The following is a 22487-nucleotide window of genomic DNA, read 5'->3' as shown; positions in this document are numbered from 1 at the left end:
CCGTTTCTCCCTGCTTCTCCGTGCCTCGCTGGGTCACAGCAGGACCTCGGGAAAAACCGGCTAATAGAAAAGGCTATTGCATCAGAGCACAGGGTAAACACAACAATACAAAGCATGTCCTCCTACAACCCAGCTTCCTCTTTCACAAGCCGGTTATCCTGTTCTCCTAACAGCTGGGAGACGTTCAACAAGGCCCTCTGTCCCTCCTTCTGGTGCTGAGGAGTTTCATCGGAAAAATGACTGAACTTGAACCTAAAGGCCCTTCATGCCCCACCGTCTGGGGTGCGCTGGCCTGCCAGTGGCCCAGGGGCTAGGCGGGGACAGTCCCCTGTACTAAGTGCTTAGAGCCACCCGTGACCTCATTTAACCCCAGTACCCGAGGGAGATACCAATGCCCCCATTACGCAGATGAGAGTACAGAGGTGTAGAGGCGGGGCCTAGAGCCGGGGAAGTGGAGTGTGGCTCCAGCCTTGAACCCCATGCTCCAGGCGACCTGTGCCGAGAGCCGGCGGCTGTGCTAGACGCTGGAGCACCAGCCACAGTGGGACAGCACGTGCCGGGCCCCGGCCGCTCTTGTCAGCACTCTGCAGGTGCCCCCTGCCTGGCCTGATTCTCACGACGGCACAGTCCCCTTTAACCATTGAGGAAACCGGGGCACAGAGATGTTAAGCAACTCACCCAAGGTCACAGAGCCAGTCCGTGTAGGAGGGGGACATCCATAAGGAGTTATCTAAAACTGGAAAGATGGATAGGGTTCTGTCCTGTCCTTACACATTATCTGGGGTATCCCGAACTGAGACAAAGTGCACCAAGCATAAAGTAAACTCCTGTGTGAGCAAAATGGAACTCCCCACGTGGACAGTTTCAGAGTACCCTGTTGAAGTTTTTCAGAATTTAGGATCCAAAATAACTTCTTAAAAACGCCTTCAGTACCGACACAGCAGCAGCGTAAAGGTGTGGGAGAAGCTGAGGAGAAATCCTCATTGTTCAGACATTTACCAGCTACTCAGTGAGTTGTGGTTACTCGTGAGCACGGCGAGAGGAACGGCCACAGCTCACGTCTTTGGAGCCGGGAAGGCAGACATTCATCCGGCCACGCCGCCTCCGTAATCGGTTTTACTACACGAAACCGAGGAATGCAGAGTTCGAAGACAGCATGGAGCCCCGCAGGCAGCTCCCTGAGAAAGTGGTGTCTGAGCCGCCACCTGAAGCGTGCAATTCCCCGACGTCAGCCGGAAGAAGGAGCGTTCCAGGGACAGAGCGTACCTCCCAGGGGCACGAGCCCAGACGCACCGAGAGGAGGAAGGGAACAGCCAGGGGGTGGGGCTCAGAACACAGGCCTGGCTAAGGATTGGGCTCGGTCTAGTGGGGTGTAGACACTGTGGCACAGCCGGTCCCAACCCCCTTTCTGCAGAACAGAACCCCAGCTGATTCAGGCAGTGGGCAGAGCCCCCTTGATCTCAGTGAGGACAGACCATAGACCCAGAAGATGACTCGTGATCGGTTGGCTAGTTCTAACTCCAGTAAAGTGTAAAGGGAAGAATGCTAGAGAACTCCTGGGAAAATCCGGTTTCCAGATGAAACCTCAGCGCTCGGGAGAAGAGGACTTTTGCCCTGCCTCTCTCGTCCTGATTGCTTGTGGCTGCGTGGCACCGAGGCCATCTGGACTTGGCCACCTTGCTGCAGATGGCTCAATGGGAAAGAGTCGGGTCACTGATCAGATCCTGGAACTGCCTCCCCCAGGCTCCCTGTATTGTGAGGTCATCACACGTCTTCGTGGGAGTCATTGACAGCCAGTACCCTCTTCCTCACACCTGAATGCAGCTTAAACCGATTTACGTGGGAGCCATTCATCTCGGGGATGCACGCTTAAGTCACAGCCCACCCTGGAGCTTAATGACGTGAACACCTGCGCGTCGCTCTCTCTCACGGCTCGGTGCGTTGACCGCCCACCTTGCAGGATGTTGCAGTCACAGGACACTGGGGCTGTGACGTCCTGAAGGCTCACCTGGGCTGGATGCCTACAGCGGCTCCCTGGCAGGCTGCTGGCGGGCATCTGAGCCAGCACGGCCTGCTGTCCTGCCCACACGTGGCCTCCTAAGTGTCGTCGGTGTCTCACAGTATGGTGGCCGGTTTCCTGGAGTGAGTACTCCGAAAAAGAGTATTCCTAGAGGCGCAGGCACAAACCGCAAAGTTTTTATGAGGCACTTTCAGAAGTCCCACAGCATCGTTGGTCAAAAGCAAACGACAGAGAAAAGCCAGACTCAAGATGAGACCAGCAGGAGGTGTAATTCCATGCCGTGGCCATCTCTGAAGACGGGCTACTGCACCACCACAGCATTTGAAGTGACGGGTGCCGTGGTCTGATGATGGCTGTGTTGACGGGGTTGGAGGAAAAACCAAATGAAGATAAAATGGAGGGGCGAGCAAGCTGGATTTAGAGAGTCGTGATTAGCTCCCAATGTCCATTCTGTCCTTCTGTGTGTAGCCGTGAGTCTCCCTTCTCTGCTCTACACGGAGTCAGGACTGGGCAGACCTAAGCCGCTGTGGGCCAGGGAGACTTGGGCAGAGCTCTCAGGATCCCGAGAAATCTGGTTCCTTGCTGTTAAGAAAAAATACCAGGAAACCCATTTCTCTTCACCCAGACATGAACATGGGATCATTCAGAATTGATTACATTGACTGAGGTCTTATAGCCAGAGAGGAGTCAAGTAGTGGTCTTCAAATGATCTTGCTGTTGGTCTTAAAAAGAAGGGAATCTGTGGGCCATGGAGCAGAGCTCTCGGAAGAACCCATCTCTGGTGGCTTTGTTGATCCGCAGAATCGGAGCTCTCTGGGGAGAACCTGAACTGCACTTTAAAAATTTTTCACAAATGATTTTAATGGAGAGCGTCACTGCATAAATTCTGCAAGGCGACAAGTCTACTGAGACGCGAGAGCAGGTATCCAGAAGGTCGAGGGATGGGAGTGGAAGTGGGGCCTGGGGCAGGGAGGGAGAGATGAACAGAGGCACGGACTACACGTGTCTGTAACCCAGTGCTCTGGGTGACTCGACTTAGAGCCGCGATACGGCAGTAATGAGCCGAAAGCCCTTGAGAAACTCTCTAAAGGAAGAGTTGCAGGAGTGGACTCCGGAGTGTGTGTGCAGGGGCGTTTGGGGGCTCAGCTGGGCGTCTGCCTTGGGCTCGGGTCATGATCCCAGGGTCCTGGGGTGGAGTCCTGCATCAGGCCCCCTGCCCAGCAGTGTGTCTGTGCCTCCCTCTGCCTCTGATCTCTCTCATTTTGCTCTCTCAAGTAAATAAATAAAAGCTTAAAAAAAAAAACTGTATACAAAACTACACGTCTGACATGCTGTTGGGTTATGGGAGGATTAAGGGATTTTCGTTTAATTTTATTATGCCAACAAATCTTTTTGATTGTAGATCTAAATTGAAATCTCTCCGTGGTACTGCACTGGTTCCTACACATAAATCACTAGTGACAGTGACCGACACACAGCACGAACCAGGCTGGGTGACGAATTATAAAGGACAACAAAAAATACACTCTGGTTTAGTTTTTATTTTCTCCAAGTAGTTACAGACATTATAGCTTAAGAACTCAACTAAGCACAAGTTTTATAACAAAAACCATCAGTCCCGGCCCCCCTTGCCCAGCCCAGATTCCCAGTCCAAAAACCAACCGTTTCTTCCTGTTACTTCTTGCGCAGACCTCAGCGTCTCATCGGCACGCCACCCACCACCCGTGACCCTTTCAGTTCGCTATCGCCTGCCACCCCCCACCGCGGACGGCGAGGGTCCCGGGGTCTCGCCTCACTCCGTGCACAAACTGCACCAGCTCCCAGCTTCTCGGTGTTGTTTGGACCCATTTTCTAAAGGTCATTCTGCATGTTTCCATGACTACACGACTTTAAATGTGGTTCCCTGCTAAACCAGTGATTGATTTCTGTAAATCAATCAAGTGATTGATTTTTCTTCTGGGCAAGCATAATTGCCTTTTCCCCTTCAATCTGCGGGGTGAGGGACCCACCCACGTCCATTCCCCTCCACCCAGCCTGACGTGGTCACGTGGTGGGGAGGCCTGCCCGGCTGCTGTGGGCGATGATCTCCCCTTCTTTTCTGAATGAGCTGTCCCGCACCGACTTCCCGCTTGTCTGCTCTCATTTGGGAGCTGCATCTCACGCAGCAGCGTCTTGAGAAAGCCTGCCTCAGTAGATCAGGGCGGGTTTCCCCTAGGTTGCACTCATTCCCTGGAGCTTCAGAATCTCTTCCAGCCACTAGACCGTCAGCCAGACCGTTCGATTCCCAGCCTCTCCTCCGGCCGCAGACCCAAACACCCACCTGCCCCTGGCATGTATCCACACGGGGGTCCAGTTCCCACGTCCCGAGGCGGCTGTCCTCCCGTCTTCCCCGTCTTAGAAGCAGGGACACCAGTCGCACAGTGTCATTCAGGCGGGAGATCGCAGGGCATCCGGATCCCTTCTCTCCCACCTCACAGCGGTAAATCCTATCGGCTCCACCTCCAAACCGTGTCCGGCACGAGAACCTCCCACGTCACCTACCCTGCTGCCGGGGCCGAGCAGGAGCCATGCTCATCCCACACCAGCCACGCTCTGGGGCTTCGGGAACCTTCTGAGCATCTCCCCATTATTTCTCTCTGCCTGCATCACTCCCTCACCAAACACTCATGGGTCTCCTTCCCTCGCTTTAGCTGTGCAAATGGTATGTCTTCAGAGGGCCTGTCCCGTCCACTCTCTGTAATTCCTTATCTCTGTCCATACTGTCCTTTCCCACGTAGCATTTCATAACCTTGAGCCACATCCTTAGTTGTATATGTTTAGGGTCTGTCTTCCCATGACCCAGGAGGTTGGGACGACACCTGACTGGGGTCCTGTGACTCCAGTGCTGAAGGGAGTGCTCCGGAAGTACCTGTTGATGAATGCGTGACGTGAATCCTACTTAACATTCCTAGAAACGATCACTGAAACTCAAGTTGAAACCACTGATCCGACAGGCTGCATGGATACAAGAGAGAATTAGTGGGCTGGAATGCTGACTATAGAAATTTTACCACAATGAAGCACAAAAGGATGAAAGTTGGAAATTTTGAAAAAATAAAGGTAATTAACATTAAAGATAAATATATAAAAAAATAGTAGGGGTTTTGTTTTTGCTTTTTACTGTGGTAAAACACTTACCTGACAAAATTCACTTCTTTAACCACTTTTAAGTGTACGATTCAGGGATATGAATCACCCTTTGACGTGCTTAGTGACAATTTGCATATTTGCTTTGAAAAATGTTCGAGTCCTTTGCCCATTATTTACTTGGGTTGTTTCGGTTTTTGTTACTGCGTTGCACTTCTTCATGTATTCTGGATATTAAGCTCTCATCAGATACACAGTTTGTAAATTTTAGGGAATTAGGGTGTGGAGAGGGAGAAGCGGGGTCACCCAAGTGGTCAGGTGTCTCCAGCTTTCTGAGAAGCCCTAACCCTAACCCCTGGGAACAGCCTAATTCCTGCTTGTGTGGCTCGTCACTGTGTGATGCAGCTGGAGGTATGATTACTTGGGATGTATGACTTCCACAATCCGAGGCTGCATATTAGGCACTCGTACGGCAGTATGTACATCCTAGATTGTATATATAGGTATATAATGGCAGCTATGTGATATATTATAAAATATTCTATATAGTATTATACAATAACTCTATAATATTATGCAATATTCGTTGAATGGTCGAATCAGGGAGAGAGGGAGGTTGTCGTGTAATTGAGGATCCCAAGATTAGATCATCCCGGACTGACTATTAGGGACTATCTATTAGGGACTGACTATCAGGGACTATTAGGGCCCTAATCTGATGACAAGTGTCCTTATAGGAAGCACGGAGGAAAGACACATAAAAGAAAGAGGAGAAGACCCTGTGAAGGTGGAGGCAGAGACAGGAGCGATGGAGCCACAAGCCAAGGGACCCAGGGAGCCACCAGAACTAGAAGGGGGAGCAGGGGAAGTCTCTCTCCTGGAGTCTTCAGAGGGAAGGCATCCCCGCCGACCTCTGGGTTTTGAACTTCTGACTTGAAGAACTCCGAGAGAATAAATGTCTTGTTTTCAGTCACCCAGAGTACAATAATTTGTTGTGGCCACCCTGGGAAACTTTCGCCCGCAGATTTTGTTTCTGGGAAGCCGAGTGCTGCGGTACCAAGTGCCTCGCACTGTGGAGGTGGCTCTGGGTGATTGGGTGGAAGTTGGGAGAATTCTGAGCTTGGCGGGAGATGAAGCCTGGACCTCCCGAAGAGACTATGGTAAAATATGGGCTTTAAAGGCAGCCTGGCGGGGGCTCAGAGGGAAATGGAGCGGCCGCTGTCCTCTCAGAACGCACGTCCTTCCGTGTGGATGTGACGGTCGCGTGCGGAGGGCTCGGAAGGGCACGAGGGACGCGTCGCGGGGCCAGGCGGGAAGGCGCGGCTCGCGCGGGGCCGGCGGACAGCTCTGCGAACCGCGTCCGGCCGTCCTGGACGTCGGACCTGCCGGAGCCGCACTGCAGGAATGAGCGGAGGCTTCTGAGCAACGCGTCGACGGCGCGGGTGGGGCCCTTCGGGCTGATCCTCGCGAAACGGGAGAGAAAGGCGGACGCCGAAGCGGGCGCGGTGGCGCAGGAACAGCCTCGCGGTCGGGACCGTCGTGGCCGATCCACACGGCAAGGGGCTCGCGCTGCTGGGCCGGGATGCGGCCGGACCAGCATCCGGAAGGGGCCCCTCGGGGACCGCAGCGCGGCGGGACAGGACGTGCACCCGGAGGGGCCCGTGTGCGCGGCCGCGGCGGACCCGGCTGGGAGGACCCCGGGCTGAGTGCAGCGGCGTCGGGGACACGCAGTGCAGAAGGCGCGACAGACCGCGCGTGGACAGCCCGAAAGAAGCTGGGCAGCAGCGTCCCCGGTGAGGCGGGAGCCCCGGAGACCCGCGGCGGCGGAACGCGCCCTGGGCGTCCGCCGGGCCACGACAGCCGCGGGCCAGGGACGAGCCCACGAGGTCAGCGGGCGGTTCCTGGGCGCGCGCCGGGGCCTCGCCGAGCCTCGCGGACAACCGCACGCGTCCTCCGATCGCCGCGGAGAAGCCGGAGAAGGACGGGGCGCAGCGCTCGGGGAGCCGGAGCTCGGGGAGGGCCGCAACCCCGGGGCCGCCACCGCACTGGCCGGGAGCGCGGTCAGAGGGAGGGCCGAGCCCGGCTGGCGGACCGGGGGCCGCGGGGACACACGGTCGCTGCGGGGCGTCCGGGCACCGGCTCGGGACGCGCGTGGGACGCGGCGCTCCCAGGCAGGGCCGGGGTCAGGCTGCGCAGGAAGACCCGCGGGGCGACCGCCGACGCGCCCGCCGCAGCCCCGGAGCCGCAGCCCCGCAGCCGCCGTCGGGGCCCGGAGCCGGGGCCCGGAGCCGCACCCCGGAGCCGCAGACCCGCAGCCGCCGTCGGGCCCGGAGCCGCAGACCCAGAGCCGCAGACCCGGCCGAACCCGGAGCCGCAGCCCCGCAGCCGCCGTCGGGACCCGGAGCCGCATCCCGGAGCCGCAGACCCAGAGCCGCAGACCCGGCCGAACCCGGAGCCGCAGCCCCGCAGCCGCCGTCGGGCCCGGAGCCGCAGACCCGCAGCCGCCGTCGGGGCCCGGAGCCGCAGCCCCGGAGCCGCAGCCCCGCAGCCGCCGTCGGGCCCGGAGCCGCAGACCCGGCCGAACCCGGAGCCGCAGCCCCGCAGCCGCCGTCGGGACCCGGAGCCGCATCCCGGAGCCGCAGACCCAGAGCCGCAGACCCGGCCGAACCCGGAGCCGCAGCCCCGCAGCCGCCGTCGGGCCCGGAGCGCACGTGCCCCCGCGCGGCTCTCGGGCTTCGGGCGTTTCCGGGACTTTCCGGAAGAGCCTTCGCGGGCGGCGCCTGTCCCGGAGAAGGGACGAGCGCAGGGCAGGCATCACGGTCAGCCGCCCTCCCGGGAGCCCCGCCGCGTCCCGCCCCGCACGGCCGCACGACACCTGCCCCCGCCCGTCCCGGCCGCCGGGGAGACCCCAGGCTCGACTCCCACCGCCTCCGCGGCCCAAGCCGCCCGCTTCCTCCAGGGCGCAGGCGCCGGGAGGCGGTTCCCCCCACCAGCCCCACCCCCAGGCCTTACGTCACCCGGCTGCGCCGCGCGCCGCGTGACGTCGCTGCGACCGGCCTTCCGGAAGGAAGCGCCCGTGGCTGACCATGGCGACCGCGGCGGAGCAGTGGGTTCTGGTGGAGATGGTCCAGGCGCTCTACGAGGTGAGCCCGAGCGCCCGAGCGGCTCGCGACCGCGCCGGGCCCGGGGGGGCGACGGGTCCCGGGCGAGGCCCGCTGCGTCGCGCGCCGACCCCGGCGTCTCCGGCTGGACGGGCTCGCGGGGAGACTCGGGCGGGCGCGGGAGCCGAGGGTCGCCCTCGGCGCCGGGAGGGAACCGGGCGGCGGGCGCGGGGCCGAGGCTGCTGTCGGCGCTCCCGAGCGGGGACGGGCGGCGGGTCGGGGCGGCGAAGCTGCGTGGGCGAGCTCGGTCCGGCGGCCGCGGGGAGCAGACGGGGGACGGGGCCGAGTGCGGGAGCGGTTGCTGCGGTGGCGCGAGCGGCCGCGGGACGGGTGCGGGGTCGTCGCCGCGGCCCCGTGAACGCGGCCTCCCCGCGGGCTCCGGAGCGAGCGCTCGCCCCACCGGCGTCCGCCGAGCTCCGCCGCCCGGGCCGGGAGCGCTTCTCGCTGTCCGCGCGGGGTGGGTGCGGCGGCCGCCCGCCAGCCTCGGGGCCGGAGCGGCGGAGGGCCCGGAGCTCGGGGCGGCGTTACCAGCCTCTGCGCCCGGCGGCGGCGCGGGGGAGGCGCCGGGAACGGGCGGCGGGGACTGCCGGGCCGGGGCCGCGCATCCCGGGTCTCCTCGACGCAGCTGCTCCGGGCGGGACCTCTGGGAATCGCGGAAAACCGGCTCACGGAACGGCTGCGAGGCGCGCGGTGGCCGGTGCGGTCCGCGTTCCCGTCACGGAGAGAAAAGCCCCCGACGTGGCGTTTTCAAAAAACTTAAAACAAATGAACAATTTGGTGTTCTGAGCTCTGCCTCCTTCGTGAGCGCCGACCGCGGTCAGGAGCGGGGCGTCCTCTGGGACGGGGCCTTTCCAGGGAAAGGAGCCGCATGTGTGGTTTGGGTCAGTGCACTAGTACTGGTATTTCGGGTTTTCTTACGACGATTTCTTTGCGGAGCGAGATGCCCACTGGAGAACAAGTGTCGAGAAAACCAAAAAAATGACGTTTCCTTAAAGATTTTATTTACGTGTCAGAGAGAGCGAGCCCGAGCGGGGCAGCGTCAGAGGGAGAAGCAGGCTCCCCGCCGAGCAAGGACCCCCCCCCAACACACACAGGTCCAGGCCCCGGGACCCTCGATCATGACCCCGACCCAAAGGAAGACGCCGGAGTGACTGAGCCACCCGGATGTCCCAAGAAAACCAAAAATGTTTAGACTGGAGTCCTTGCTCTTAAGTGAGTGGTTTCAAGGGGAATCGTGTATCTAGAAGTCTTCTCAAAGAGAGATTTCCGTTCCTGCTCCCAGTTTTGTTGCCGTGGTGAGCAGAACTGCAGGAGTCCTACACCCGACAGCAGCACGAGGGTGTGCGTGTAACCTGCGGGTGTCGTTGGAAACACAACTGCGTGTCCACTTCGGAGTTAACCCACCAGCGTGTCTGCAGTTTTCCCATCTCCGCCTTCGGGGTTTTGTTCAACTCGGTGAATCGTCTTCACTTTCTTGTCTGACGGTCGCACAGAACTTGCATTTACTGTTCCAAATTCCTCTTCTAAACGGCTTTCCGGGACAGCTTACTGGGGCGGTCACGCTGCAGCTGCCTGGGGTTTAGTCACTGTCTGGAGTCTTCCGCACTTAGCGTGTCCCGTTGTACAAAACACAGAAGCCCGCCCAGCCTTCATCCTGGAAACGCACAGTGGAAGGAGGGCCTGGCGTGGACCATTTCCATGAGGTGTCGTCGCGCCGGCTGGCGTGGAACACGCTGCGTACTGTGGGGGAAAATCCTGCCATTCCTTCAGGCATTTATAAAGTCTTTTTCTCTCAGTCGTATTCCAAGAAGGAGTTAAAGAGCCTTACCGGGGATACGGAAAGTAGAGTAAGATGTGCGAAACGCGAGAGCTGTGGAAACTGTCGGAGAACTCTCCCGACTCATCCGTGGTTCACGGGGCTGGAAGAAGGCTCGCAGAGCTTGACGGCCAGTTGCTGTCCTTTCCCACCAGTGGAAACGTGCAGTGTCCGACCGATCTGCTTGTTGATACCGTTCCACGCGCTGGGCTCCGACATCCGGCTTTATTTTAAGAATTAGATTTCTTTCCTATGGTGGTTTTAAAGCTGTGCTGTCAGAAATTTTTCGTGTGAAGAAGAAATTGCTATTAGAAATGGGGAGAGGAATGAGTAGAAATGAAAGGAGTCTTGAAAATAAATCTTCCTTTTTTTTAAAGATTTTATTTATTTATTTGACAGTCAGAGATCACAAGCAGGCATAGAGACAGGCAGAGAGAGAGGAGGAAGCAGCCTCCCTGCTGAGCAGAGAGCCCAATGCGGGACTCGATCCCAGGACCCTGAGATCATGACCTGAGCCGAAGGCAGAGGCTTAGCCCACGGAGCCACCCAGGCGCCCTGAAAATAAATGTTAAGAAGCAATAGGTTCAAGGTCATGGGAAGCGATACATGAGTGCATCACAATTTATGTGCAGATTTTGTAAGTGCTTGTTTCATTTCTTTTTTGGTTTTTGGCTTATTCTTAGGCTCCTGCTTACCACCTTATTTTGGAAGGCATTCTGATTCTCTGGATAATCAGACTTCTGTTCTCTAAAACATACAAATTACAAGAACGATCTGATCTTACAGTCAAGGTAAGAAATTAAATGTTTCATTATTCACTGTGTGATTACAATTGGTACATCTTTCCAAAAAGTACGGGTGGTGGCTCACCTATATATGTTAAAATATTTTCTATCGTGCAAACCATCAAGGGAAAGACATATATCAGGGAAGCAGAACGTGGAGAAGCCAGGGGTAAAGTAGCCACCCAGAGGGGCACCCCGTCCCAGAGCGCTGCACTGCGTTAGGGAAGCAGCAGCGTTAGGACAGACCATAGGAGGGAAGCCTGGGCAGCGACAGGATTTCGATGATCTACGCCCAGGGTGACGTGAGCTGCTCAGGAGAACACCACTGGTTCTGAAACCCAGACCGTTTTCCCTGGGTTCTTCAAGAAGGAAGTTCGGAGTAGGAAATAATCCGCCCACCTCCCCACCTCAAACTGAATTTCTCTGTGGTAAGGGACCCAGCCCAAGCCCAAGCCAGGCAACCTTAGGAAGCAGAAGTGTCTAGGGGACTGCGGCACTGCCCATGCGGCGTCCCGTTCACCGGAAGGATGAGGGGCTTGTGGAAAAGAAGCTCGTCCCCTCTTCAGTGGGAGCACCTAGGAAAGTCACCCCAGTGCAGGAGGGAAGAGCAGCTCTGACCCCACCACAGTTTCCGTCCCTCGGGCCTTTTCCTTGTCCAGCCCTTGTAGCGTTGGGCCAGGATGCTCAGAGAGACCCGCGACTGTGAGAACGATTTTTCCATGAAAATCTCTGCAACTTTGGTTCACAAGATGGCAGTGGGTGCAGCATGGAGACGGGGCGGAATTAAGGCAGCGGTGCGGTGGTCGCTCCCCACGCTGCGCTGACTGGCTGCTGCCGCCCTGCTCGTTCATGTTCGTTGTGGGACGGTCAGGCAGTGTCCCCCAAAGGACGTGAAGCCTACGGTTCTTAGGGCAAGTATATTTGGGAGACCTGGCTGAAGCAGAGTAGGGCATGTCTTATCACATGATTTCACATAGCCCTCAGGCTAGAGGATAGTTGAACGTGTCTGGAGAGATGCCCTCACCTTGACCACAGATCCGTCCCTCCCCCACCGTTCTGTTCCGACTGCCTTGTGGGATTAGCGTGCCGTGGAGCACTCTGGATAGCGTTGCCGTAGGACTGGGCCATCGGGGCAGAGGTCCTGTCTCCGCTTTTTCCCTCGGCATTTCTGAACTTGTAAAGGATCAGGTGGCTGGTTTCTAGCTCAGCTTTGTAAGCGGTTGGTCACTCCTGGTATTTTGAGTTTTTGTAGATAAAGCTGGCAGTCCACACATACCTGCGTTTCTTAGAGAATGACTAGACGTGACTTTAGAGTCGTCCTCTGAAAGCTGAACTTAGCAAGATTTAGTAATCACGGACATCTTACCCTAAAAGCTGTGGAAGGAAAAAAAACTGTTTTTAAAGCTTGACTTCTGGCAACATAGATGCAGTGTCCTTTGGTTTTACGGATCTGCGGTCTCTTGAATACGGGGTGTGGGGGGTCCTGAGAGGCTTCTGACATCTGGCCCCGGGTCACAGGTGGACGGTGTGCGTGACGTGGCCTCGCGGGCTGCTGTTCAGGAACAGATAAGGAACTTACTGGTTGCTTTTAACGGAAGTGTGGGAACAAAACAGTCACTGTCCGGTGACCGGCGCCTACTGTCTTCTGTTCCTTCTCCCGCAGGAAAAGGAAGAATTGATTGAAGAGTGGCAGCCGGAACCTCTCGTTCCTCCCGTCTCGAAAGACCATCCTGCTCTCAACTACAACGTCGTTTCAGGGTAAAGTGCTTTGCTTCTTGAAGGAGGTGGACCTGCTCTCCTGTGGGTTTACTCGCCAAAGCATACAGAGGTTTATATAGTGTTTCTAGCAGAAATAGAACAGAGCAATCTCGGAAGCTCAGAAACTGTTTTCGTGCCCGCCGTAGGACTCTGCCAGGGACATACGGACAGTTTTACAGTCTCTAGGTGGAGCATTGCAGTTTGTCCCTTTCTTCCATTAAAAAAACAAAAACCTTGTTTTGCGAAATTATATGTGCTCCTGGTACTACTTCAAATAGTGAGACAGACTCGAAATGAAAAGCAGTGCTCCTGCTTTTTCTCAGCTTCATTGTTTCTGATTTTAGATGGGTTGTGGGTTACCCTCGTAGCCAGATGTGAGTCGTGCGCTCACGCTCTGCTTAGCGAGGCGGCACGGACAGCAGCACTTGACTCTGACGTTCGAGTTCTGAAACGGACCTTCCTTGGGCTGCCTCTCTCCCCACTTGCTCCAAGGTCTGATCTGTCTTTGTGTTCAGTTCTTCTGTTGCTTGTCTTTGCTTTACCACGTCTGCTTTCTTAAATTAAGAAGTATTTTAAGTTTATAGGAAATACCCGACCCATGTATACCCACCATCCAGGATAAATAGGCATTCACGTTTTGCTATCTTTATTTCAAATCCACCTTAAGAAAGAAAGAAAACGTTCCAGTTGTAGCTAAGAAACGCCTTCCCGTCTACCACTTACTCTTACCACCCACAAAGGACGACCATTTTCATGAAGTTGGCAGATGTCTTTCACTTACATGTAAACCTTTTACAAAAAAGATTCATTTCTTTATTTTAGAGAGGGAGAGAGAGAGAATGTGCCCAAGAACAGAGAGGGACAGAGGGAGACAGAGAACCCCCAACAGGTTCCACGCTGAGCACACAGCCTGGTGCGGGACTTGAATTCAAGACCCGGTGATCAGGAGCCAAAATCAAGAGTCGGACACCTGACCAACTGAGCCACCCAGATGTCCCTCTGTTTATACTTTTAACACGTATCCTTGACACCATGAAATTACTGAGTATTTTGTCTAAAAATGTGATGCAGCGTGTTTCTCTGAGTGTGTCCTTCCGCTCCTGCGCTGATGGAAAGGGGGTTTGCATTCTTCCCTCCGCGCATTGCTGTGGTCACGCGGAATCTGTAGGCGTTCCGCACTCGGACTTACTCATCAGCCGTGCCGTGGTTAAGAAGGCCTTCCCTGCCCCCTGAGGTCAAGTGTGCCCGTGTCGGTACGGTGGTCAGCTGTCCCGGCATGCATTGACGTGTCCATCGTCTACCTACTGAGTAGAGATTTCCCGTCCTCTGGATAGTGCGTGCCCTTCTAACAGGTCTGTTTCTGGCTTTGTTTGTCCTCTGCCGGCGTGTCTGTCTCTCCCCGGTGCCAGAACTTCACCTAAACACCCCGGCTTCAGAACAGGCCTTGACTAGAGCGGGCCCTTCACCTCCTTGTCCTTCCGAAGTGCGTGGCTCTCCGCAGTTCTGTGCCTCGGCGTGAGCTTGTTTAACTGATCACGTCTGACCGACAGGGCGCTGATGTGGCTTCGTGGGAACACCACCGTGTGCCTGGTGTGTCACTCTGGTCTTTCATGTCCTACAGTAAAGCCGTGTAATTTTCTTCATAAAGACTGCTTGTCTTGGGGCGCCTGAGTGGCTCCGTGGGTTAAAGCCTCTGCCTTCTGCTCAGGTCATGATCTCCGGGTCCTGGGATCGAGCCCCACATCGGGCTCTCTGCTCAGTGGGGAGCCTGCTTCTTCCTCTCTCTCTGCCTGCCTCTCTGCCTACTTGTGATCTCTGTCAAATAAATAAATAGAAAAAAATGTAGCTACTTTTCAGTGAATGCACTAGTGTTGTTCATTCAGTATTGGGTTAACACAGGAGTAAGTGAATTTACTTAACTTGGAGAGGTTTTTCCTTTCAGTAATAGCCGTATTGACCTAATCCACAGATCATGAAATTCAGTCTTTTAATTCAGCACAATTGAGTGGGTTTTAGTATGTTCACAGAGTTGTGCAACCATTGCCACCGTCTCATTTCAGAGTATATTTTTTTAAGATTTTATTTATTTATTTGACAGACAGAGATCACAATTAGGCAGAGAGGCAGGCAGAGAGAGAGGAGGAAGCAGGCTCCCCACTGAGCAGAGAGCCCGATGCGGGACTCGATCCCAGGACCCGGAGATCATGACCTGAGCCGAAGGCAGCGGCTTTAACCCACGGAGCCACCCAGGCGCCCCCAGAAGATTTTTATCAGCCCAGAAAGAAATTACACACCCATGCTCACTCACCCCCATGCCCCCTTTCCCCATCTACTTGACCCCGACACCTACTAATCTACTTTCTCCGTGTGTTTGCCTGGTTTGGACTTTAAAGGAATCGTGCAGTATGTGGCCCTTTGTATCTGATTTCTTTCATTTACATCACATTTCCAAGGTTTGTCCATGTCGTAGTAGCTTGTGTCAGTTTTGTGTCTGAATGATACAGTATTTCACTCTGAGTATGCCCTGCTGCCCACTCATCAGGTGGTCACTAGGGTCGTTTCCCCGTCGGATACGGAAGGAGAAAGATTACACGAGTGCATGAACTCCCGTGAATATCTGTGTCCCTTTTTATTTAATCTCCCCTTTTTTTAAGATTTTATTAGAGAGAGCACGCATGAGTAGTGGAGGGGCAGAGGGAGGCAGAGAAGCGACTCCACACTGAGCAGGAAACCCGACTCCACGGGTTTAGTCCCAGGACTGCGGGGTCAAGACCTGAGCCAAAGGCAGACACTTAACCGCCCTGGTGGCTCCGTGTACACATTTGTTCTGCGGACACGCGACCTTGTTTCTCCTGGACACACACCTGAGAATGAAATTGTTGAGGTTTGTGGGAACCTACTTTGAGGAACCAGCAGTCTGTCTTCCAGTGGCTGAGCCCCTTCCCACTCCCAGCAGCAGCACATGGGAGTTGTGATTTCTCCCTGTCTTGGCCAACACTGTCTTTCTTGTGACCATCCTGCTGGGTGGGGGGTGGCACCCTCCGTGGCAGGGGTTTGCATTTCCCGATGACCAGGGACGCTGAGCACCTTTTCATGCACTGATTGGCCGTTTTCATGTCTGTTCTGGAGAATGACCTACTGACGTCATTTGCCCATTTTCTAATCGGGTTATTTGTCTTTTATCATTGAGTTACAAGAGCACTTTGTATATTTTGGATACCAGTCCCTTATCAAAAATACGACATGCGGATGTTTCCCCGTTCTGTGGGTTTGTCACTTCTCTGCAGTGTGCTTGGAAGCACAGATGTTCCTAATTGTGATGAAGTCCAGTGTCTGTTTTGTTCTTCTGTTGCTTGTGCTTCCGTGTTGGTTTTGCAATCCTTCCCTGATCCGAGATTTTGCAGGTTTCCTCCTTGTTTCCAGGAGGAGGGCTCGGCGTCCCGTTTTTCATCATGTGGATTTGTACTCGATTCCTGTGCCGCAGCTGTCCGTGGGACTCAGTTACACTTGGGCTTTTCCAGGGAGGAAGTCTGTCTTTCTGCAGAGTGGTGGGGAGATCTGAGCCAGTGGCCGCTGCTCCCAGATTTCCAGCTGCCCTCGTGCACACTGCGAACTGTTCCGGGGGGGGTGGATCTGAGCGAGTGGCCGCTGCTTCCCAGATTTCCAGCTGCCCTCGTGCTCACTGCGAACTGTCCCGGGGGGGGGGGGGGCGGGGATCTGAGCCAGTGGCCGCTGCTCCCAGATTTCCAGCTGCCCTCGTGCTCACTGCGAACTGTCCCGGGGGGGGCGGGGATCTGAGCAAGTGGCCGCTGCTTCCCAGATTTCCAGCTGCCCTCGTGCACACTGCGAACTGTTCCGGGGGCGGGGATCTGAGCCAGTGGCCGCTGCTCCCAGATTTCCAGCTGCCCTCATGCGCACTGCGAACTGTTCGGGGTGGGGGTCGTTTTCCAGGAGCAGCGGCTGAGCCGCTCACCGCCGGCTCACGTGCAGCTTGCTCTCTGGTCAGTGACGTCTCACGGACAACCTGTCCGTTTGCCAGGAGTCATCCCTCCCTTTGTCCTGGGCTCGGTAGCGTCAGATTGTTAGACCTTGGAGGCGTCTTCTGTCCCATTAGAAGGAACCGCAGGCTGACGGGTTTTGTTCATTCTGTTCTGTTTACCAGAGGCCACTGGTAGGTCTTCCTATTCATAAATAATTCTAAAGTTCCTGGAATAAGGCTGTTTGATAGGTTCTTAAACTTTGCTGGCTTGTTTTGCTCATGCTTGGGATTCTTGACCTGCTTGTTGAAGTGTGAGTTTTGTTTCTTTTCCCTTCCTGCTGCTGGTCCGGTTCAGGTATCAGATACCACCGGCCTTGCCCTCCTCTTCGTCATCGTGTGGCAGGCGCGCCGACAACCCTGACTCCGTCTCTGGCCCTCCACTTTCGTGCCCGTGCAGTGGCCTCACCAAGGCTCCGTGGTCTGGGCCCCGTGGAGGTTAATGTATGCCCTGACCAGAAGGAGGGAGGCTCGTTCCGGTCTTCCCTGAAGAAGACACCGTAGCTAACGGGTCAGGATCACTGGCCCGCAGAAGGCACCAGTTTAGATGACCGCCCCGTGACCGTGTCCCCATGCCCTGTGCTCCCGAAGAGCCCCGCTGCGCCCTGCCCGGCCCGCCCCGGCTCCCCGTCCGTAAGTCACCCCGCAGCCCTGTCGCACGAAGGGGGCCACCTTCAGCTTTCAGTCGTGCAGGGACTGAGCAGCCCGGAGGACGTGTGACTGACCCTCCGCTGCCCGCGAACGGGTCTGCGCGAGTCGCGCCGTTAGTTGTCTTGAGCCTGGATTTTTAGTCCCAAACTCCCTGTCTTCAGTGAGTTCTTCAGACTGAGTGAGTGGTGGTCATCGTCCGTCCAGAGTCGTCGTCCTCAGTGGTCCCGGGGGCCTGGCCTGAGCAGCCTCTCGGGTCGCGCTGACCACACGCCTTTAGGGACAGACGTGTGTGACGCGCACGTGTGGGCTCGTGTTTCCCCGCAGGCGGTGCTGCTCGGTCCCGCTTCTCACTCAGCTCTGCCCGAGGCTCGTCTTCTGACGCGGCGGAGGCTCCGTCTTAGTTTCTCCACGTGGGGCCTTGCGGACGCAGGTGCTGACCCTGTCCTCCGTCCCACTGTGGTCGGTGTTTTACGCCTGGTGCCCTTTCGTCCTCCTGCGAACCCCCCACTCGGCCGCCTGCTGAGACACTTCCACGGGACTTCCGGCCGTCGCTTGATGTCCTGTAGGTCTGGGTTACTGAGGTGATACTTTCTATTTTTATTATGCATGTATTGTTGACCTTAAAAGTAGTTACTTTTACCAACAAAAATGGGTTGATTTGGGAATAAAAATGACAATTTGGGACCAGCAAGTTAGGGCTAAACGTAGGCAAGTCCAACAAGGGAGCGGAATGCCATTTTCTGGGGGAGGAGGCTGTTGGCAGGGGCTGTTTAATGAAGGTTTGTTGGGGGCAAGCCAGAGTCCAGGGCGGTGACGGCTTCTCCGTGGCCGAGCCGCAGGGCCGGTGGGCCTCTTGTAGGAGACGCTGTGCCCCTCGCTCCCGGTTAGGGGCTGCCGTTGAAGACGGCTTCCTCTGGGAGGGGCCTGGAATCCCCAGCTCTTCCTGTGACCGGCATAGAGCCGTGCTGCTCCCTCTCCAACCTCCCCTCCAGCCCCCCCTCCAGCCCCCCCTCCAGCCCCGAGTCAGCTTCGGTGCAGTTTCCCAGTGTTCACTGTCACACTGCCTTTGGAAATGCATCTTAACGTTTTGTGAATGTATGTTCTTAATTTTGTGCTCCAGACTTCTTTCTGATTCTTACTTATTCACACTCACTGTTTTGAACATCCCTTTGGGTGCCCGTCGTGTCCCAGGAGTGTGCTGAGCACACGCAGTGGATCAGAGTCGCAGCTCCTCTGGGCAGACGAACCAGCAGTGAGACAGACGTTAGCTGGCAGTTAGGGGTAACAGACCTCGCACGGCGCAGGCGGCATGGGGAGGGCGGGACGTGCTGCTCGCTCCCTCCTCCCGCCTGCTGGGTCGGCCTCCGTTGTGTCCTCAGCTGCTTTGCTCATGTTGGGTCCCTCAGCTGCACCCACCCCGCCGCCACACAAGCTCTGGCGATGACCAGCCCCTTGTGCAGCTGCGTGAGTCCCTGGGGCCCGCAGTAGGTCCGGACGCACGCCTGCCTCATTCCGTGGGGCTTCCCTACCTGGTGGTGCACCCGAATCCGCTCCCCTGGGTAGGGATATGGGGACCCAGCTCCCCACAGCCCTGCTGGGCAACATTGTTTTATTTTATATTTTTCTGAGTATTTGAGCCTTTGAGTATCATGTCATCTGCTTCGGAGCTGCCGGGGTTTTCCCGTCCTGTGAATGCCTCTGCCTGTCGTCACCTGCTCTTGCTGCACTCCGGCGCGTCTTAATTTTATTTATTCATTTGACAGACAGAGATCACAAGTAGACAGAGCGAGCAGGAAGGAGGCTCCCAGCTGAGCAGAGAGCCCGAAGCGGGGCTCGATCCCAGGACCCTGAGATCATGACCTGAGCCGAAGGCAGAGGCCTTAACCCACTGAGCCCCCTAGGTGCCCCACTCCGGCGTGTCTTGATGAGCCCGAATCCCCTGTGCCTCGCAGACTTCCCTCCGCGGCCCGCTCTCCGCGCGCTGCTCTGTGGGTCCGCGTCCTTCCCGTCGTCAGATCTCTGAGCTGGGGTGAACCTCAGGGCCCCCGAGAGCTGTTGTCGGCGGGGCCTCCTTGCCTCTGTCCCTGCGCACCGGTCCTGGCCGCGCTTACCGCGGCTCCTCTACCTCACGGTAGAGCTGTGAGGGCCGCTGGCAGGGAGACCGGCGGCCGGCGGGGAGGGGCCCGGACAACCCCCCCCCCCCCCCCACCCCCCCACCCCCCCCCGCAGTGAGCAGAGGCTGCGGTGACGGAGGCTTGAGCCTCCCTCCGCCAGATTCCGGCCTGTGGGTGGTCGCGGCTGGCGTTTAGAAATGCGGCTCCATGGGGGAAGGAGGAGTTCAGTCCAGGGAGAGAGTCGGCATCGGAGTTTGAAGTGTGGAGACACTAAGCTGTCGGGCGAGCTCGGCCGTGACGCGGGAGCGCCCTGCACGACACGGGGCTCGTGGCCGCAGAGACGAGTCCTGTGGGCGCGCCCGTGGGTCCGTGATGCATGGCGCGGAGCGAACAGCGGGGCTCGGGCGGAGAGATTAGGGATGTGTTGACGGATTTCTGTTACGTCTCCCGCTTCGTCGCGCAGATGCAGTGCGACAGGTGTGTGTGTGATGCCTAATAGAACCGCTCGTTCCATGTGAGCCCAGAAACTGTGAGTCACGAGAACGTCCCCCGTTTTCATCAGCACAGCTCTCCGTCCTTTAAAAACGGCGATGGCACCTTCGGTTCGGTGACGTGCGGTAGGTGTTGCCCATCTGTGAGCTTTGTCTGCGGTGTCGTCACCGAACCCGGGTCTCCCTCGCTGTCTTTTTAAGTAGGCTCCACACACGGCGCAGAGCCCAGCACCGGGCCGGAGCTCGCGACTCTGAGACCACAGGTCGGACGCGTGACTGACTGAGCCCCCCCGGCTCCCCAGCTAAATTCTTAATTTTGACTCCGATTCATCCATTTTGGTCTCGCTCTGTGTGTGCGGGGGGACTTGTCCATACTCCACGGCGCCGCAGGGACATTCTTCCACATTTTCTTTTGTTACCGGAGTATCTTCTAGGTTTATAATGTGCTAGAATTCACCTTTGTGTGTGTGTATACAACTCTGTTTTGCTCCACAGAAAATGACGTGTGTGTGATCGGGCAGTTTGCGGGGCATCTGCCGTCATTCGCCGGGTGCTCGCGCACACGCGGCTCTCTTGGGCTCTGCGTCTCGCGTTGCTCTCGGGAGCCGCGCCACGCCGCCAGCAGCCCACCGTCCATGCGGTCCTGTGATCCCGGTCCCCTTCTGTTGAAACACTGTCCTCCGTGTCTCTGCGTTCACTTTCTAATCACTGACTCCCGCGAATATGAGGCTACGGCTTTTGGGTGGGAAGGGCTGTATTTCCCCACCTTCTGTCCTCTGATGCCTTCCTTCACCGTGGAGCTGTCTTTCTAGCTTGGCTGTGTTTGCACCGGCGAGAGGTCCTCAAGGGTCCCGGCCTCTGCTGTTCCGTGGTGAGGGCCGGGGGTGACATCCCTGCAAGGCTGCGCGGAGCACGGTGGGAACCCGCCGCTTGGGCGCAGCTGCTCCTGCCCTGCTCCAGGTGCCGACAGGAACGCGGTCCGGGGCCCCTGTGTCATGCCGCCCCCCGACAGCTTCTCAGCTGTGCTCAGCGGTTGGGGTGCGCTTTTTCTGGATGGTTTGACTTCTCTGTTAGTGTTTTTGTTTCATTTTGTTTTGTTTTTGTTTATTAGTTTTCGTAGAACGGCCTTGACTTTCCCAGCATCAGCCTTGACTAGGGACTCGTCCCCACAGGGGCTCCGTCTTTTGTCTTTCTGAGCGTCAGCGCCCCCCGTGCTGGCAGGAGCGGGAACCCTGAGAACCCTGAGACGGCCACTGAATGACGCGGCGGGTTCAGAGTCAGGGCAGGTGGTTGGAGGGAGCAGCCCTGGAGGCCGTAGGGAAGAAGGAAGGAATATTCAGAGAGCACCCCTTACGGACCAGGCCCTTTTCGAGCCGTTCTCCGGAGAGGCGGGTTCTCTCCCGACTTTATGGATGGAGGAGCAGAGACTCACGGCTCTAGGGAGCTTCCCCGAGCTCCAGAAGCCAGGAGGAGCCAGAATGCAGGCGCGCCCCAGGCTCTCTTCCCGGGGGCCTCCCGCCTGCTGTACGGGGCCGCCTGCTCCCGGCGGTCATTCTCTTTGTTCCCAGGTTGCCCGGCTCGTGTGTTTCTCTCCTCGAAAACCAGTGCTTGGAACCTGGCCCGAGAGCAGGGTTTCCCGGTCTTCCTGTGGATGTGGCGTTAGCAGAGCACTGGTGGTCGTCTCAAGAGCCCGTCTCCGGTCCCAGCCTAGCTGAGACCTGGGCTCCTGGGCCAGTGGCCACCCTGTTGCTTTATTCCTCCCCGGGGCTGGGGCGGCATCCTTCTGACGCAGCATTCCAGCGCTGACGGTGTCACTGGGAAACCTAGCCCGCTGACGGCCCCCTGACTGCTGTCGGGTCTTCTGTAGTGAGCGTGTGTTTTCAAGCTATTTAACTGTGAAGCCGGACCTTTTCTGTCCGTTCTTGCTTGGCTTTTGATGTTTTTATATTTCCTTCATCTTTGTCTTAGTCCACATTTTTTCCCAAGGTCCTTCATTTCATTTAGCTACTTCTTTCTTAATGAGTTTTAAAATCAACGATTTGCCATTTATCTGTGTTGGACTTACAGCTCACTTGTTTGTTGCTGTTCTTTTCGAAGTCCTACAGTTACCCGATAAGAAAACGAGTGGCTGATTCATCAATACCACTTCCTAATCTTACACTTCAAAAGTAATGAGAAGACGGCGCCTGGGGGCTCCGTCGGCCAAGTGGCTGCCTCGATTAAGGCTCGGGTCATGGTTTTAGGGTCGTGAGGTCAAGCTCTGCGTGAGGCTCCGCGCTCAGCTCCGAGTCGGCTGGGGATTCTCTCTCTCCCTCTGCCTCTCCCCCGTTCCCGCGTGTGTACTCACACTGTCTCTGGAAAGAAAGAAATCTCAAATGGTTCCCGGTTAGGTTGAGCGGAGAGCCAGGAGACCGGTGTGTGGCCGGGGAGAGTGACATCAGTTCTGTGTCGTGTGGCCCCAGGGGGCTGGGACAGCACGGGCCCCGGAATGTGAGTATCTGCTCAAATCTACCTCTGTCCTCTCTCCCC

The 22487-nt window shown here is 56.7% G+C and overlaps 1 protein-coding gene across 1 annotated transcript in view; it reads left to right on the top strand.

Annotated features, from left to right (window-relative positions):
• Window positions 1-8173: 8173 nt before the first annotated feature.
• SPTLC1 (serine palmitoyltransferase long chain base subunit 1) overlaps window positions 8174-22487 on the top strand; it is a 46259-nt gene continuing 31945 nt past the window's right edge. The window contains exons 1-3 of the mRNA XM_032306332.1: window positions 8174-8289; window positions 10807-10914; window positions 12572-12666. Of these exons, the coding sequence (XP_032162223.1) occupies window positions 8233-8289; window positions 10807-10914; window positions 12572-12666 (260 nt within the window). The 5' untranslated portion in view covers window positions 8174-8232. The remainder of the gene's footprint in view (window positions 8290-10806; window positions 10915-12571; window positions 12667-22487) is intronic.

The sequence above is a fragment of the Mustela erminea genome, chromosome 12, assembly GCF_009829155.1.
Source record: "Mustela erminea isolate mMusErm1 chromosome 12, mMusErm1.Pri, whole genome shotgun sequence".
Lineage (NCBI taxonomy): Eukaryota > Metazoa > Chordata > Mammalia > Carnivora > Mustelidae > Mustela > Mustela erminea.
The sequence above is the reverse complement of the archived record's forward strand: the minus strand, read 5'-3'. Positions and strand labels throughout refer to the sequence as shown.